The 19118-nt window shown below is 40.9% G+C and overlaps 1 protein-coding gene across 39 annotated transcripts in view; it reads left to right on the top strand.

Moving 5' to 3' along the window:
* Positions 1 to 19118, top strand: part of LOC139561502 (receptor-type tyrosine-protein phosphatase delta-like) — a 600941-nt gene that overhangs the window by 490674 nt on the left and 91149 nt on the right. For 23 of the 39 annotated variants that reach the window (XM_071378643.1, XM_071378675.1, XM_071378670.1 and 20 more), the window contains 4 exons: positions 11080 to 11268; positions 13266 to 13283; positions 15299 to 15409; positions 16988 to 16999. In XM_071378643.1, the coding sequence (XP_071234744.1) occupies positions 11080 to 11268; positions 13266 to 13283; positions 15299 to 15409; positions 16988 to 16999 (330 nt within the window). The remainder of the gene's footprint in view (positions 1 to 11079; positions 11269 to 13265; positions 13284 to 15298; positions 15410 to 16987; positions 17000 to 19118) is intronic. The other 16 variants (XM_071378677.1, XM_071378668.1, XM_071378678.1 and 13 more) reach the window with 3 other exon arrangements.

Below are 19118 nucleotides of genomic sequence, written 5' to 3'. Positions count from 1 at the left end.
CGCATCCTGGTAATCCATCTGGCCCTGCGGCCTTGTGAATGAACCTGTTTAAAAGGTCTTATTCACATTGGCTACGGAGAGCTTTTATCAAACTGTCATCCGGAACGGCTGGTGCTCCCATGCATGGTTCAGTGTTGCTTGCCTCGAAGCGAGCATAGAAGGTATCTAGGTAGTCTGATAGGTTTGTACCACCGGACAGCTCGCGGCTGGGTTTCCCTTTGTAATCCATAATAGTTTGCAGTAAAGAGGCTCCATGTTATTGTTAGCTAATTGGTTTTAAACCTCCTTTCTATACATAGACTCCTGGACTTTTAAATGCAAGTTTTTCAGTGTCATCCTGAATGAAGAATGACTGGGAGTGTTCTTCTGTGAGTGAGGTTTTGGAAAATAGAAAATAAAGCAGCCAATGACTAATTGATTGACTCTGCAACAGAGTCCCCATAATCTTACGCATTAGCCGAGTGTGGTTTAATAGCAAATAAGAAGCATTCAATGAATTATGGAATCTCAAAGGGGATTTATAAGGAAACAATCAGTGGAGAGAGCGAGTCGGGAGAGGATACTATTTTTCACTGAGACAAAATGGCTGAGGTTAGAGAGCTTTCTCCTCCCCCACCCTCTAACCTCTCTCTCTCTCTCTCTCTTCCCTACTCTCTCCCTCTCTCCCTCTCTCTCTCTCTCCTTCCCTTCCTCTCTCTCTGTCTCACTTTCCCCCTTTTTTCTCCCTCCCTCCCACACTCCCTCCCTCACTCCCTCTCTCCCTCCCTCACTCTCTCCTTCTCGTTGTAATGGGATACCTAGCCTCTTGTCAAAGCTGATACATTATGTTAATGAGCAGACCGGACACAATTTCACAACTCATCCTGTTCAACCCCACAGGCGATGGAAGGTGAAAAACACAACAGAAGTTGAAAATGCACTCAGTCCCAGCGATTTTCACAAATTTAACTTGTGGTCTGTAAATTAGCCGCATCATTTTTAAGAGGAACATTTGTTGTGCAGGGTACAGTTGATGCCATTCTCTGTTTGGGAGGCATGGTAGAAACACCACAGTCCCTTACTACTGCACTTGGAAATAGGCAAAATAATAGATTTTTATCCCACTGTACAATTGGTTTAATTGCCTTTACTGTCTGCTTGTAGGACCTTGACTACACTCACCAGTTACAACTATATCACCCGTAACTCAGTTACATACTGCATACATAGTATCAGTGCTTCCCAAACATCAATGTCTGCTAATTTGTCTAGATGCTGTCTATTACTCAACGCATGGTGCGATTACATGACTATCAACACCAGCTGTACTTGGCTCACTGTTCCAAATACCTGATACTGTTTACCCAGGGTCACCCAATCCCAGATGTTTACACAGCCGAGGTAACTGGGCCAGGGGCTTTCACTGCAAAGTTGAACTATTCATTTGCTTTCCAAATCCCCAGGGGATTACGGAGCACCGACAATTCCCACATGCATTTGTGAATGTCAGTTGTCGGGAAGATTCTGTTTACCCAGCCCTTTCTTTTTTGCTTTAAAGCCACTAGTGTAGTATTTTCACCGATCAGATGTTATCAAATGCGGATAACTTCCCACGATGTAACATCATTGACTCAATGAGTTTCAACCCCCCCCCAAAAAAAGACTGGAGCCCAAAGCACCCTGCTGTGTTTTAAGGCAGTCTGTGTTCTCTGAGCTTTTTACTGGTCTACCAAGTACAAGCCTGAATTATATATTTGGGAAATCCCCCATGCATGCTGTGCCTCGTTTACTAAGTGCTGGTTATGAGGATTGCGTCTGCCATGATTATATTAGTACTTTGACGGTTATCTAATGCCTTTTGATGTAAGGAAGCTTTTTAGGGGATGTTGCTAGTCATGAAGTCGAGTGATGTGTAGTGAAGCATATCATCTGATATTGTATAGGATGAATTTAAATTCCTAAATGTAGTGCCCTAATAAGATGAATATGCTGCAGCAATACACCAATTCAGTCACATGATCTATCTGACATATCTCGATGTAAACATCAAATACTATTTTGGGAACTTGTCTTGTACTGTATTTGGTGTGTGCTCTCTTGCATTATATTTAGTGCTCCATCCCAACCTTGAGAACCTTGCAATCGGTGGCAGTTTTGCCGTGTGTTTCTCTGCATGGTTTGCTACACCAGCCCCTCCGTGAGATACTTGACTCCATTGATGGTCAAAGATCATCACTTGCATCTGACGCATTCCAAGTATTCTGTCCGAGGTGACATTGAGATGTTTATAATCTGACAAGGAATCCAACAGAATCCGACAATCGAGGCGGATCAAGTTCCAGTGTGATGGGCATACATGTTATTACAATTTTCTCAGTCACTGAGTCTTAAACAAGCCCTTTGTGGACAGCAGTGTGTATTAAAGGGATATGTTGTGTTTGAGTAGCTTGCGCTGATGTGCTATCAGTAAAGAGAAGTCGATTGACAATATCAGTATCGCAAAACTCCTAGTGGCCAATAACCATTCACGCCAAAGAACTCAAGCCTAATCTCTCTCTCTTACACACACACACACACAACCATTATCCTAGTCCATATCGAGACCACACCGTCAGCACACCTTTTATCAGTTGTGATAAAAATAAATAAAAAATTAAGTCAAAAATGGTACAATTCCTGCTTCACATGAACAATTATCTGTTTAACACAAATAAACATAAAAATGTGACCATACATTTTGGGTGTGTCACAAAAGCATAATTAAGGTGATAGCTTTCCTGTTTCAAACAGTGACAGACAGAAGGCCCGTGAAACCAAGATGTCAGCAGTAGGAAATTGTTATGACTGTTTTATATTGTGTCAATTCTAGACCCTTTATTCAATCTCTGCTTCCTCCACTTGTTTCGCTTGAAACATGAATAATACATCAATTTTGAAATCAATTTATTTCATTATAAGATATAAATTGTATTAAAGCAGATTTCCTTTGGCCAAAATAACCCGGGAAGGGTATGTTTATAAGGGAAATCTAATTTCCAAGACCTCTCTTATCCTGTCGCCCTATTTCCTGTTTCAAAGAAGCTAATTTAAATCACAGTCAAACATGGACAAACTATTTTCAAGCAATACAAAGCAATTTTTGCTAACCCTTGAAACTTTTCCTAACCTTAACCTCAGTCGCCTAACCTGCTAGGTTAATTCTCCTAACCTGTGTGGCGTAAGTTCTCCTAACCTGCTACAAAAAAGTAACTTCGGTATCGAAGTGGAGTGAGAAGAGTGTTTCCTCAGTCAAACATCTGTGCATGCATGATAATTCAGTAATATGTGAGTGATATCATAATGCACTTTCAGTGTCCAAAAATGGATACAGGGACAAGTTTCACCTCTGTAAAGGGATATGGATAAAATGATGGATGGATATGTTGAGAAATACAGCTCTATTCTGTCTATCAAAAGGCTCTCTTTGAGGTGGAACTGTCACATTTTGGAATATCCCAACCCAGCTGTACATTGCTGATAAAGCAAAGGTGGGTAGATTTAGAGGCCTGTCATCGTTGATGTGCTCAACTGTAAAATATCACATTTTTACCGCGTTGAGAACTGCGCCTTGTAAGTAGAGCGTGGGGGAAGACAACAACGGGACTGTGAAAGATGTAGGGGAAAACAGAGAATGAGAGATAGAGAAAAGGAGAGCAAATGGCGTCATACGATTAACACAAAGAGGCATTAGTGTCTGCCTTTGTTCATGAAGAACTCTTACATTTGGTCGAGTAATTTTGCTTGAGAGAAAACAAAAGCATAATTAACAGTTCCGCCTCAAATGCCAAAAACAACATAATTGAATACATCAGTTGAACTGGTGCAGAGAGAGGAACATTTTGTTGAAGAGGATTCAGGTTTGCCATTTAGTTGATGTACTAACATGTTTGTATTGAACTTTATGGAAAATGTAAACAGTTTGTCAAATTAGGGTGAATGATGCCGTCATTGTACAATAAGCTGTCCTATTCAATTCCACACAACATTGCTTATTTTTCTTCAAAAGTTTGTCTCAACCATTAAGCACCTACAAGTAACATACTGTAGTCCACGGCCAAACAAAATAAACACTGTTTTTCCATCACAAAAGAATACCAAATCCTAGGCATGCTACACTGCTACGTAAACATCTGGGTCACATGCTGTATTGAAACAGAGGGGCTGGCACAGATTAACTCTATAACGTTAGTGTTGCACAGTCCGTCCTCTTTGTCAAAAGGAATTTACCCACACGTCCCACACTGTTGGACATCTGCCAGTGTCCTGGGATTATGGTCAAGTCCTGAGTGCGTCATGGCACCAGTCATCCTTAGATGGCCTTTTCTGGCAGATTTTTTGGGCCTGCAGATTTCACTCCTTCATCTATGTCCTGAGAGATGATTTATTACATGATTTATCCTGTCTTCCGGCACCATTTTTCATATGCTAAGACCATTTCCATTTAGTCCTCACCCGAGGTCACTGCACTCTGTCTTTCATTCTCTCGTTCCCTCTCTCTCTCTGTTCTGTGTGCGTTGCCTGCACTTGTAGGTCACTATTGTCCAAGACCATAAAGCAACCAATTCTTAATTAGAACCCATTTACAATGAATGCCCAATCAGCAAGCCAGGCCGAACTCAATTGTCATTGGAGGAGTGTTACAGGAGCAAAAGAGACAGTTGGTTAACATTACTAACCTGGGGAAATTCTTCCAGGCTGTTGCTTCATTTATTTGGCGCTTTGATAGCAGATACATTTCTAATCAGTGTGCCTTAACTGCACATTACACGCTATACTGCGAGAAGAAACGGCTGTGGTTGACGCTGCTGTGGCATTTAAGAGGGAAAGAAAATAGTTTACTGTCACATTTAAAAGGAAAATGTTTTGTGGGCTTTTTGTGCTGGCTGAAAAACCTTATCTCGCGAACACCGAGAAGAAGACTAAGAGCGCATCCTAAGCTGAGCATGCTGTACAACAAAGCTAAAAGGAGTGAGACATTTTAAACGGATGGGTGTCATACTTGAAGAGTTCCTCCACCGACATTCCAGCATTCCGATAATCCGCCATTTTCAGGCAGGAGGGATTCCCAAACGACAATGCATCTCAGCACGCTCTTTCTCCTGCGTGGCGCCACAGCAACTGACCTGTGACAGCCTCTTTAAGTAGATTGTATCCGCTCAAAAACGTCCAACAAATATATCTTATTATGGCCTGCAGGGATTTTCCCAGAAGAATAACCTCAAGCCTGGGGTGAAAAGTTTTGTTCCGCCTGGGGGGAAAAAAGACCTGACTGGATCCAATTCCCGTGCGGCAGGCACGAAATTAAAGCCGGAATGTGACCAGAAAGGTTTATGTCTTTATGGATTCATTTTTTGGGGGGGAGAGTACACCGCACCGCAGCAAATGCTTTTTCCTTTCCTCACATCCCTTTGTACCTATTAGGTAATTTTGGAGTTGAATGCAATGTGATATATGGAAACCTATGCCCCACCATCGCTGTATTAGAAGTGTTGACTGATAGATTTACAAAATATTCCACAAACCAATATTCTAGTCAGGATCATGTGAGGGTGACAAAGAATGTCACACAGGAAGTGCACTCTTCCTGACTTCCTCTCCCCAGGTCAAGTCTTTGGTGTGTCAACAGGAAGCTGTCTGTCAAAGAAGTGGTTTATAATCGTTCTGTAAATCTTCTGTCAACGTTGAGCAAATATCAAGTGGCAGAACTAGACATTCAGCCCCTTGGTTCAGCTGCACTGTCACCTCGCTGTGCTAATGAATCGCTTCCCGTCGAGATAACCACATTAGGCCCTCAACGTTCTGTAAACAGGGTTCCCCCTCTTCTCTCCCTCTATACACCATTACGCAAACTGGGCTAAGTTGGTCGGGTAAACAGTAACTAATCACATCCCAAATGTTAGTCTGGTCTGTCGAGACTCAATTAGCCAGATTTAATTAGCGGTCCTCCCAAGGAGAATATTACTTATGTTTGTCTGTTGTAATTACATGACTGTGCAAAGGGGGTGTCATGCCAGCGTGTTTTCTGAGAGTTCTTTGGGGTTAGGGGAGAGGGGTTTGGTGGTAGCAGTTGAGACATTTACAGGGCTGGTTAGTGTTATCAAATTATTGTTTTTTTTAATATACTTGTATGGCTACCCGTGTCATTGTGGAGAAGCATGTTGTTAGGGAGACACTGCGGAGACATAAGAGTGAACGATAGACATCATTTGCTAATAGCCTGAGCTTATGTCCAATGACCTCATGTATTTTGTGAAAATATGCTCACTGAGGTACTATTTGAGCCAATCTCTTTTTTTCCTACCCTCGCATACTTGGCACCAGGTTCATATAGTGCCTGATGGCCTGACTGGTTAATGTGTGCAAATTGTCATTGGGAGTCCTTTTATATCAAGCACCAGTGCTCAGCAGTTCTTTCGAAGGTGACTTCAGCATTACTCCCCTCCATCTCATTTAGTGTGTAGATCCATTGTTGAATACAGTACGGTCTTGAGCAAAGTTATAAAACTTCCCTTGTCCGAAACTGTCCTTGAGCTTTCAGGTTTTTTTCTTCCAGTGACGTGAAAAAGAAACCACACAGAGGCCCCTTTATGCTGCATTTCACGTTTTACTTCAATCCACACGGAATGGTGATGTCATGCATGCTGTACTCAGACACACAGAGAACCCACTCACAGACATTAGCACATACAAGTGTAAAGGACATCATGCTGCTTGCTTAGCGAGTACCACTTCCTCCCGATTCAGCCCATACCTAGCGAACTCGGGACCTCTGCTTTGCTAGCACACGTGACCACCCTCCTGAAGCGTCTTACCAGTCGGCGACACGCAAAAAGCTAGCTAATCACTGGCGGAAATGGGGACGCCTCAGGCTGAATAGTACGTTTTACACATCCCCATGTGCTACACAAGCATGCACACACACAAACACAAATTAAAACTTATCCAATTTCCAATTCTATCACAGGAAACAGCCAATAGTTCCCTGAGTGGTAATGAATTAGCCCAGGTTGATCATTTATGTAACCGCAAGTTGAAAACCCAATTAATTAATTGTTTATTATTTGTTTTGTCAATAACTCCACAGTTTTTCAAATAGGCATACAACAAACATCAGGTCTGCCACATAAATTAACTAGCGATTACTCTTGTTTAATTTGGTTCTCTCGGCCTCCTGAAGAAAATGCTGCCGCAACTTCGGACGATTTGAGTTGTTAATCACACCAGAAGTGGAGGAAAGGTGTTTAATTTCCTCCTTTATTTATTAGCGCAATGCTAGTTTATTCTGTGAGGTAAACGAATGTACTGGGAGTGGCAGAGGAAGGCGAAAAGGGACTGTGGTAAGATATTTTTATATCACCTAGTGTAGTTTTAGAGTTATGGTTGGGCAGTGTCTGCAGATACCTCACAGCTGATGTCATGACTTCTTAGCTGTTCTGGAGGAACACGACTGCACAAAAGGACTGTAAATCATATTGTGAGGTCCGCAGGAATGTGTTCAAAAGGCCAGAAAACGTTTTGTTACCAGATCATTGGTTTCAGACTGACCAATACAGCAGTCTCAGCTGCCCATATGTTATTGGAGTTGAACCAAAGGGAAATGACAGGGATGCCAAGGCATCCTTGAACATTACTTAACTTCAAATTGTGCAACGTGTAGTGGATACTGTAACATCGTAGTCTACAAGACAGCATCATAGGCAACAAATTGAACAGGCAATACAGCGGTTTGTCTGACATGAAAGAAACATGGTATGACATACCTTAGATCTCTCAAACTTAGTTGATATGGTGTCAAACAATATAATTCTGACAAAGACCTTACAGTGGATATATTTAAACATGTAGACTATGGAGCAGACTTTCCAAGGCTATTGCTTTTGCCCAGCACGAGAGCAACTTTGATTGCTCAAAGAAAGGCTAAATTATGATCTCCTGAGCACCTTTTTGTTCCTTCAACGATACATTGTACTTTTCTACAGAGTTGTTTTTTAGGCTGCACAGATTGTCACATCCCATTATGATAGTCAACATGCGTCCATATTCCGAGGCATGTTCCTGGGTATTGTGTTCCAGCAGGTAGCTTTTGATTCGCTTTAGAAATCAACTGATTTTTCCGTTCGACCTTGCAACGGGCTGTGGGAGGCTCGGGAGTGGGAGCTACCTCACACAATTAATTCCTCCTCCTCCTCCTCTCCCTCCTTTCAAACGAAACACCTCTGCAAACCCATTCTCTTTCATTAGTCTATTTCTTTAATGGCACTTTAACACAGAGGTTCTTTTTATGAAAGAGAAATGTACCGTCCTTTTCTTTTTTTTCCTGTCTTCTTTTTCTTTTTACTTGGGATCTAAAACCGTTTCCTGTTTCTTTTATGCAGTGTGGGCAACGGCTGTAACCAGTAGATTTATTGTCACATTTGATGTATTAATCCGCAAAGCTAAGCTTTTAAGGCGTTCTTCTTGCCCAGCATTCTTATCTGTATGCCCCTAAGTCATGAGAGGTGGCATTTTTCTAAATAGTTTTTAAGTATTACATATTTGTGTGAGAAATGTTAATGTTAGGCTCCCTAAATAGGTTATTTTTCTCATAACTTATTCTCATAATTGTTGTTAACAACTAAAAGTAAGTCATTTGACTAATAACCAGACTCCTGATCATTTCGGCCTGCATGAGTATCCAAGATTCACATTTTAAAGCCTTATCTGATACCAAATCCCTGCCTTCAGCTATGGGTAATTACCATGCAATGAGAGATCATGTTTTGTGGTGACTTTTTATATAATAGCCTCCATACTATATAGACTCCATACTATACAGACTCCATACTAAACAACAGTGGACGTTTTGTATTTCTTCTTAGCACACGCTGTGGCTCTTTCTCGTGTCCTTCTCCCTCTCTCTGTCACTAGTTGCCTCAGTTACTACTCTCCATCAGCGTGATTGATTTGTAACTCAAGATGTTAATAGAGTGCACGTAGCCTGTAGTGTCTCCCCAACAGGTAGCTCAATATGCCGCAATGGAGCTAAAATTAGTAGCGCGCTAAGCTGTGGTATTTATCGACTAATCAGGAACACATTCAAGGTTGTGTGAGAGTGAGGGTCTTAGTGTAGGACGAGGAAACATGACGCCAGCAAACTTTTAATAGGACCAACCCCCAGGGCATACCTAATTTCCTTAATGGCCAATGATCAAGAAGAAGATACTTAGGATACTTATGTCATACGTAACACCTTGGATTGAGGATTTATGCTAAACTGTGTGTTTGTGACATGTATTGCTAATGACACTTGAAATAGTGTTGTCATAAGATTCCTTACCCCTTTCCTTAATTGCAATTACTCTGAATCACAAAGACTTGACAATTAGTTTCAGCCACCCCAAAGACACTCTCCAAGGTGATTTTCTAGCAGTTGACAGTCAAACCTATGTGAATATCAATAGAATGTCATTCTATTTCTGTGCTTATGCCCTCATAAATAGCATCCAATCGTTAAAGTAAACCTTGGTTCAGGTAGGAACACTAACTTGAAGAGGGGAAGTTAAGAAGCTCAAAACAAAGTTCCTCATTTGTAATGAAGTCCAATTCTTGAAAAGGATTTACCCACCAAGGTATCCTCTCCTGCCAGATACCCGAAAGCATCATTGGAAGGCAGCCACGGCTATCGTCGGCTGCACAGAGACAGCGACTGCTCAAAGCTGTTTCCAGCCTGAAGTGTGTCTCATGAAACTTTAATGAAGAGAGCGACTCCAAATAGGTGGCGTTTGAGAGAAGGGAGGGAAAGACGCTAATTAGGCATATCACAACAGGGAGAGCGAAGCTTTAAGGTGTGCTTCAGCCTCATTGGTATGCCAACCATGTTCCATATTAACACTTTAGCATTAGCGGCTACCTGAACAAAGCTAAAGCCATAGCCATTTTGGATGGGATATGTTACCCAGTGCTCTCTGTAAGTCTTCTCTCACTGTGAAAGGAAGTCAGCTTCCTGCTAAGAGCTTCAAGGGGCCAGACAAGCTGATGTAGGCCTTTGATTGTCTTTGTTTGGTTAAAATTATATTTTTTTTGCACAGGAGCTGGAGCTGCGGTAGTTATCTTGTCTCGCATCTCAGAGAACAGGAAGGGGAGCAGCCCCCCTTTCTAATAGCAGCACTTTGTGGTGGATACAGGGAAGAGACAATCTTATGCAATGTGGCAGAGACACATGCATACCCTCCTGTCACACCATCCAATATGCACTTGTAAACACGCTCGATACAGTACAAATACTCAAAACACACCCCATTGTCAAATGTCAACTGTCTAAAAAAGCTGTTAAGTTTTGTGTCACATTTTGTAAATACAGAGCCTTGCTGAATATTGTGAGACTAGTGGTTATCTAAATGTTCAATCTCCATGTTCATATTATTTTTATTTTCTGTCCATGTCAATATAATAGCCTGGTAAATAAAGGGAAGGTTTCAGCAAAGTATATCTCAGATGGAAGCAGAAAATAGTATGATGTCACTGAATAACTGTTTAGAACTTGACAATAGTATGAACACAATGCACACATCTCTCTATATGCCACTGCCTTGTTCTGTCTGTCTGTCTGTCTGTCTGTCTGTCTGTCTGTCTGTCTGTCTGTCTGTCTGTCTGTCTGTCTGTCTGTCTGTCTGTCTGTCTGTCTGTCTGTCTGTCTGTCTGTCTGTCTGTCTGTCTGTCTGTCTGTCTGTCTGTCTGTCTGTCTGTCTGTCTGTCTGTCTGTCTGTCTGTCTGTCTGTCTCTCTCTCTCTCTCTCTCTCTCTCTCTCTCTCTCTCTCTCTCTCTCTCTCTCTCTCTCTCTCTCTCTCTCTCTCTCTCTCTGTCTCTGTCTCTGTCTCTGTCTCTGTCTCTGTCTCTCTGACTCACACACATTACTGTTGATTCTAATTCTCTACACTCACACACACACACTCAGTCTACCTCTCTTTCTCTCTCCTATTGCTTGTAATTATTTCTGCCATCTTCCTCTGGCTCTCTCCTCTCTCACTCCTCTCACTTGCACTCAATGAGCTCACAGCTATGGTTTTCTCTTGGTTTTCACAGAGGACCAACTGCCCCCTGGTTTCCCCACCATTGACATGGGTCCCCAGTTGAAAGTGGTAGAGCGAACTCGTACGGCCACCATGCTCTGTGCTGCCAGCGGCAACCCTGACCCAGACATCTCCTGGTTCAAAGATTTCCTGCCCGTCAACACCACCAACAACAATGGACGTATCAAGCAGCTCAGATCAGGTAGGGTGTCACTTCCGCCACCAGAACTAAACCGGGAGTACTCTTTCATATTTGTACCCTAATCCCTTCTGTTTCTGTTCTCTCATTTTCCTTCTCCTCTTCTTCTTTGGCTTTGATTTTGTAGGTAATGGCATTGTTTCTACTGCTTCTTCTTCCTTCTCTACTGTGTGTGTGTATCCTGGTGTGTGTCGTCTGTTCCTCCCATCCCCTGTCTCTGGTGTTGTCATGGCTCCGTCGGTTGTCTCTGTGTGTTTTGCCGCTTCAGTCTGACTTCCACATTGCTCACTGCTGTGACTGTTCTTCTGACGAGTTAATTTTCTTTTGGTTAAGTTTAGTTGATTCCCTTTGACTGCCTCGATGCAGTGTTTGACGGATCCATTCTCTTTTGTTTTATATCTCTTGTTTTATCAAAAAACGATGAATATTCAACATTGGGCTTCATTCAGAACTTGCAAAGGAGCACCCGTGGTTTTTAATAATTTTGTTGTTTTTAAAGGCTCCAAGAGAAAATTGCAGTGAATAGGAAGACATTTAGGCTATTTCCTTTTCTAATTCTTTGTCGTTTTTTTGTTGTGATTTAAACTAACAGTTGTATTAAAACAGAAAATAAAAACTTGAAAAAGTCGAGGCACCTATTCCTTCCGGAATGTTTTCCGGTCTTAAGTAGCCACAGTAGTGTGTGAGGCTTGTGTCTAGCTTTCCCAGTCCCTTATTGACTCTCTCTGGATCTACTCCCTGCTTTTCCACGTAGACTCCAGATTTTTATTCTCTTTGCCTGTGGCTTATTCCCAATACTTCCTCATCCCATTCCTCTGAATATTCCAAGTTTCCTTTTAATGCGGTAAAGCATTAGAAATTCAGAATCCATCGGATATATGCTAGCGTTACTTAACTTGTAGTTTGGCTGGCAATATTTACTATTAGCATTCCTATTTGAGATTTTGCACTACTTCTGGTACAATTCGTCTTCTACGTTTGACCACCTGCCTTTTCAGATTTCACAGCTGTCCTTTGTTAAAATGTCTTGTTAACCCTCCTTTACCTTATTGTTAACAGAATCTCTGTAAATTAACCCTCTTTTTTTAATGTGCGACTTTGATTTAACTGTGACGTAGAGTTGATATAGTTTTAACTCTGACAAAAAAACTAATGTAACTTAACCTAAGGAATATAATAATATTTTTATGCTGTCTTTCTTCTCTCCGTATTTAAATCTACAGAATCCTTTGGTAAGTGCTTAGTTCTGAAGCACACTTCACTCCCAACTAATTTTTCTTCATGTTATAACTATTAATAAAATGCATGGCATGCATTTTACTAACAGTTAGTGTAGACACAAAGATAACGCTAGTGGCACACATACGTTCCCCCCACAAAGCTTTCCTATAAGCAATACAGGCACCTTTTCCAGAGCACACACATTTCACCCAGCTTTAGCCCGGTAGATGCCATATCCCCCACCTTAGTAATAAAACCTACCTATCTACCCTCACTGTATGGTCAATCACTCACTCACCTACTCACAAACTCACTCACTCACTCACTCAATACTGTATAGCCTACCACCACTACAGAGATTTAAGCAGATGTTTAGCGATTACTAGGAGGTCAAGCTAAAGGGTTCCAGGTCTCTTAAACGAGTATCTTCCCTCTCATATTCAAACTCCTCCAAGCCTTCCCTTCAGTAGATGGTCTTCAGAATCCATGCCACTTCCAAAATGGCACCTCCCCTGTGGCACACCACTGTACAACGTTCTCTGACCTTCTCTGACCTATGATACCTTCCTAAGATGAATCCTGTCTTTTTTTGCCAATAGAGTACAGAGTTCTCTCTCTTTCTAGCTCTCTCTCTTTCTCATTTCTCTTTCCTCTAGTCCGCTTTATTTACGTACTCTGTTAAGTCTAATTTGATTCTTCTTCCAAAGCCCCCAGCCTGTATCTTCTCCTACTAATGATTCTTCTTTCTAATCTTATTTGCATTCATATTATCCACCCAGGTGGTACACCAATAAGAGGTAAGAGTGCTGAACTGATGTTCACAGAATGAACAAAACAAATTCATTCTTGCTGTCGTCCCATCCATCCGCCCGTTCGCCTTCATTTTTGTCCTGTTTCCCAACTCCAAATCCCATTTCGTTCCCATTATCGACCTTCCTTCTTATTTGTCCTGTTCTGTTGACTCCATCCAATCTCCATTTTTTGTCTATGCTTTATTTCCTCCTTTGAATTTTGATTTGAAGAGCCTTTTTCAAAAAACTCAGTTGTGATATGCTTGCTCCGGCTCAAAGAAGCATATCCAATGACAACTTTTTTTTCAAACTCTAATTGTTCTTTCATTTTTTTGTTTTCTTTTTGGCCATAGCGCTCATGTGTCCCTCTTTTTGTCCAACTAAAACAACCAAACATTTTTCCCCCTTAGCTGCTCTTGTTCAGCACTAAAATTATGCACAGATGCTGTGGAATCACGCAGGCATGCTGAAGACAACATTTCCTTTACTCTGCTTTTTTCTCCCAAAGAATTCTTTCTATCTTTGCAAGCCTATTTTTTTTATTTATTCTATTTGCTTTCCTCTCCTGTACCTTGTGTAAAAAAAAGCCCAAACAACTACTTTTTTGATAAAGTTTCTCCGGGTGCTTTTTTCCTCTTTCACCTATTTTTCTTACTTTTCTTGGGTTTGAAGGCTATTTTACTTTTTGACGTTTTTTTATTCTTCAGGGTTTGGGGGAAGGCAAACAGTTGAGTCTGGCGAGGACCTGGCGGGTCCATTTTTGCCGTTTGGGAATTGGAGAGTGATTGATGCATAAGCCATTTTTCCCCTGGTCATATGACACCACACTGCGGATCCCATTGGTGGATTTTTATGGGTGTCTTTTGTAGCTTTCACAAGCTAACGCAGTGGTTGGTTGCCTTCTTGTCGGATCAAGGCCACCATTTTGAATTTTGTCTTCTAATACAATTGCATTTTATTTTTCAGCTAAGGGTTGTCAAAAGGTTGTAAGTTGTGCCGACATACATTTCTTGCTCTTTGGACAAGATCTGCATGTCAAAAGTTTTGTGACAGAGGGTGATATATTGGTAAAACGATATTATGATAAGTATTTTTTCACATATCTCAGCAGCATTTTTTTCCCATTTTTTTGTAAGTGCTGCATTTTTCTAACCGACTTTGACTAGATGAAGTCCTAAATTTATTTTATTGATATTAGATCTGTGATTGAATATGCTAAAATTCATACCCAAATTAATTTTTTAATTGTCCTCCCTTGTTATGCTGCTTTTGTATACTGTAAACCTCTTTTGTTTGATCCATGCTTCCTTGAAGCAGTTTCACTCATCCCCATATTGACAGTCCAGTGAAATGTTGTACATTGCAGGGCTTGCCCCTATCCCTCAAAGTCGAGCTATACTATGACATATTTTCACACTGGTATTAAAGTTGAGTGCCTTTTTAGACCCTGCAACATGTATGTAGGTTGGTTTTTATCCTCTGATGTCAACAATGAGGTAAATGTTAAATGTTAAATATTTTTCCATGGTTGTTAAATGTTTATTTGCTCCCCTAAGATTTCTGTAGGCCTGATAGTATAAAGCTATCTGACTAAAACTATCCATGATTGATGTTATACTAACTAGTCTTTTTATAATTACAGAAAATATGTAATAAAGATGTCACACATTTGATACATCAGGCTGGTGTAATGTTAGGGGGAAACTGTCAAGTTACAAGAAGAATGCCTATTTGCGAAACAAATAAGGTTGTGTTGGTCAATGGTGAAGTAAACTATCCTCTGTGCAAATGATCCCTACAGATACAAAAAAAATCCCTCTACGCTAGTTACAATGGTAGCCGATTTTACGATGTACCCTCATCGATTCATAAAAAGAGCAAGTCTAGGAGTGAGGGGGCTTCAATAACATGTTGGTCCCTGACCAGGCAAGCAAGTTTAAAAAAAAAAGTTGGTTAACTATATAAAAAATGGCTGACACTAAACCAATGGTGTCCGGCACCTACCTTCTATTCCCACGCAGGGGCCCTCCAGATTGAGCAGAGCGAAGAGTCCGACCAGGGGAAGTACGAGTGCGTCGCCACCAACAACGATGGAACCCGTTATTCTGCCCCCGCCAATCTATACGTCAGAGGTAGGAAAGTGACAACAAAACAACAACGGTATTCTCCTTTGGAAGCAGGTTACCCACATTCTGATAAGAAAAAATATATAGAAGAAAACATTAAAGTGGTATTTGGTATGGTATATTATGGTACAACTGGTGAGATGGGTGTTCAAAACTGGGTAATTCTGGGTATTGGAGTTAGTGATCCAGTCCAAATGTTCATGTCCAGTGAGGTACTTGTAAGTATGGCTCTTTTGTTCTATTTGACCAACCTGCACTGATTTGAACCTGTGTGTTCTGTTTTCTGTCTTTCTGTTAATTTTCCTGTCTAACTCCAATGACTTGACTGCTTGGTGTGTTTTACCTACTAATTGCCTTTTACTCCCAAATGTACCTTGAGGGGAAACAGGTGGACAACCCCTCCACCAATCCCCTCTTTTCATAGTAGCAGATCCTCTCTGATCTTTCTGTTTCTTTTCTTTTTTCTCTTTTGAGCAACATTGGAAGGACACCTTTAACTCTTTGTCAATACAGTTTTAAAAGTGCTGAGATTATATTTAATAGTGATTGTATGTAGTCATCAGATAAATGTAGATTTTCTAAATAATGAATTTTAACTACGTGATGAAAATCAGCTATTGTTTTTGCAACAATTTTAATGTTTAAGTTAATGTTGATAGCATCAGCACATAAATTGATTTGATGATTTTCTTATAAGTGATAATTCCTTGAAAGGTAACACTGTATTGTGGCCTTCATAGCACCTTCTTGAGCTATCACAAATCTTTGTTCCAATTATCATGAACTGTCTTGAGGTTCGGCTTTCGATGTGAAAGTCACATTACATAGTTTAAGTCCATTGTAATAAATATTATTGTGTGTTTACTGATAAGATTAAGGCCATTGTTACATTTTTATATCAATCTTTGAACACCATTGGATATTATTATTATTTTAAATAAAATAGTTTTTCATGAATTTAATATGAATAATTTTATTGCCAGCTGTAGCTATTTTTCTTTAAAAACTATTATCTCTAATTCTGTTCGAGTCTTGTGGTTTGCAGTATCATCACAGATCATTCATTTAAAACACAGTCAATGACAATACTTAGAATACTGAATAATGGTGAGTTAACAGATATTTGATTGGGTGGAACAAACTGAAAGTGGATATTGACCAAATTGAACACCGATATCTTTCTGGATATCATATTAGGACTTTTTGCATCGCTCACATTTTCAACATGCAGAACATCTGTATGTAAAACCCAACCTACACATAGCACATATATGTTCATCCTTAGCACTCGATACAAGCCAACCACATGACTGGGATAGGATTGTATTATATGCTAAACATAGCAAATTATTTCAACCCTCAAAATGCTTAACATGTTGAAGTGGTGCTAGTTAAGACGTCTGCCTCTAAACCGGGGTATGAGGGCGATGCAGCGGACTCCCTGTCCCCATGTGACAGGAGGTCCTTCAAAGTAGCCTTTTGAACGCCTTGAACATGGCCTTTTTACTCTCTCTGTGTTTCCCTTGTTTTCTTCTCCTTTCCTCATTTCATTGTGTTCTGCATCAAACCCCCTACATCCCTCAGAGCTGCGAGAAGGTTGGTGTTTTTTTACTTTTATACCGCCTTACAAAACTGAAACTAAAGAAACTAATTTATTGCAACCATAAAAAAAATATAAAAAATATCAAGAATACAAATGAAGTGAATGTACAGTAGTTGCACCTGCGTGCCATTTTTCTCTCTCGTTTTGTTCTCTCCTTGGTTCATTATTATTTATAGCCTTGTATTATTATTGTTTCTGCTTAGTTGCTCAGTACATTTTTTTCCATGAGGAATTCCCTTGGTCTTGGCTACAATGCTTGACTGTCCAAAAAGTGGTGCATGTAATGGAAGGGATAGTGCAGCTTTAGTGTGGTGGGAGGGTGTGGGATAATATTTGCATCTTTGGGAGTATTTGCATGGTGACCTGTTTATGCTCAAGCTAGAGATCCCCCCCTCACCTCTGTTCTCAACCTCACCCCTATCCTTTGCCCCCACCCCTCGGTGTCCTTAGCTTGTTAGTGTTCCTGCTTGGTAACTCAGGTCAACGCCGTGACAACGGCAGGCGGCACAAAAGAGCACAGCGCCAACTTGAGCCGCAGCACCGGAGCAGGAAGGGTGTCCTCTATCACTACAGGCTCCTGGAATGAAGTGCTGCCACACTCTGCAGCCTGCCTAGGCACATGAAAATGAGCAAAGAATTCCCACTGAGCAGCCATTTGACTAACTAAGACTGGATGAAAATGTTCCCTCTATTGCTCTTCGTCATAGTATCAGAGAAATATATATATTTAAATCCATAAGCTAAATTTTCCTTTGTTGTTATTGTCAGTGGCGAGGTCTAGCGCTCAGCTGTTAAGGTAGCATAGCCTTGTGAGATGAAAGCATAATGTATTTGGAGAAATAGGCGCAAGACTTGACAAATGTAATGATATTCAAATGAGTATGATAACATTATGTCTTGGTGGATTGTGATCCAATTGGATATTAATTAATTATTAAGCGAGTTATAAGTTGTGTTTAATAATGCAAGGAGTTCTCTGAAATTCCTTCTCTCTGGAGAGGAACAATCGGCTTAGCAGAATGTGCTGTATGAAATGTGATGGCGGTTGAACACGTTCGCTAATGCTACATGTAGATTCAGGCTTGTAGCGTTAGCAAACAATGCTATTAGCCAACAATGCTATTAGCAAAAAATGCTATTTTAGCTAACGCTCAGTTTTACATCACATCATGTTAATGTATATTAATGGCCACATACAGCGAGAAAATCCAATGGCTCTTGCCATTACATTAGTCAAGGCTCATCTTTGTGCCACATATTCGAGAGAGAAGCTTGTTTAATTTTAATTAAAAGTGATTGGGAAGATGGGAGTGTTTCACTCTTTATTAGTATCACCGAGGTACACCGCCAAAGCACCAGAGTGATTAATCTTTCCAAGGCGCATGGAAGAGCAAACAACATTCCCCAAATACTCCCACCATTACGTCTCTGAGTATCCAAGGAGACTGGTCTATTGGGGCCTTTATTCATTCTGAGTACTATAAGCAGTAACACTGACTTCATTCCTTTAATGTCATTCCTCCCTAGAAATGTATTAAAATCCAAACCCAGTTCCTGTATTCTTCTACCCCTTTTCCAGTCCCTGTCCCTTAAATCCTCTTACCTTATATGGTGTGTTTGAATCATGTGTGGTTAACTACCTAAGTCAAACCTCAGAAAACATTGTGATTTGTGTTAAGATGACTCCTTTGCCTCTCCCTGTCCTGTCCTGTCACACTGTAGCACTTCCCCATATCTGTTCAGTGACGCTGTGCATTCGTCCTGCCCTGGCAACTCTAGCTTAATAATAGCCAGTCGTGTTTATTTCCGAGCAACCCAAAGCTGCCAGCCTAACCCTAGGCACCCTCCCCATGTTTGATATCTGTTTTTTGTATGTCTGAGTTACTATTTATTTTCCCTCTCAATCCTCCTCTCTCCTTCCAATTCCCAAACATGGTTGCCTTTCCAAGCCAGCTATGTGCTTGTGTGCATGACAGAGAGCCCAAGACCCCACGACAGGACCCGGCCTTGTATCTTCCCGTTTGCATGACAGTGAGCCCAAGCCCCCATGACAGGACCCGGCCTTGTATCTTTCCATGTGCATAGTGCTGCATCATTTATTTTCAATCAATT

This window comes from Salvelinus alpinus, chromosome 31 (assembly GCF_045679555.1).
Source record: "Salvelinus alpinus chromosome 31, SLU_Salpinus.1, whole genome shotgun sequence".
Taxonomy (NCBI): Eukaryota; Metazoa; Chordata; class Actinopteri; order Salmoniformes; family Salmonidae; genus Salvelinus; species Salvelinus alpinus.
The sequence above is the reverse complement of the archived record's forward strand: the minus strand, read 5'-3'. Positions and strand labels throughout refer to the sequence as shown.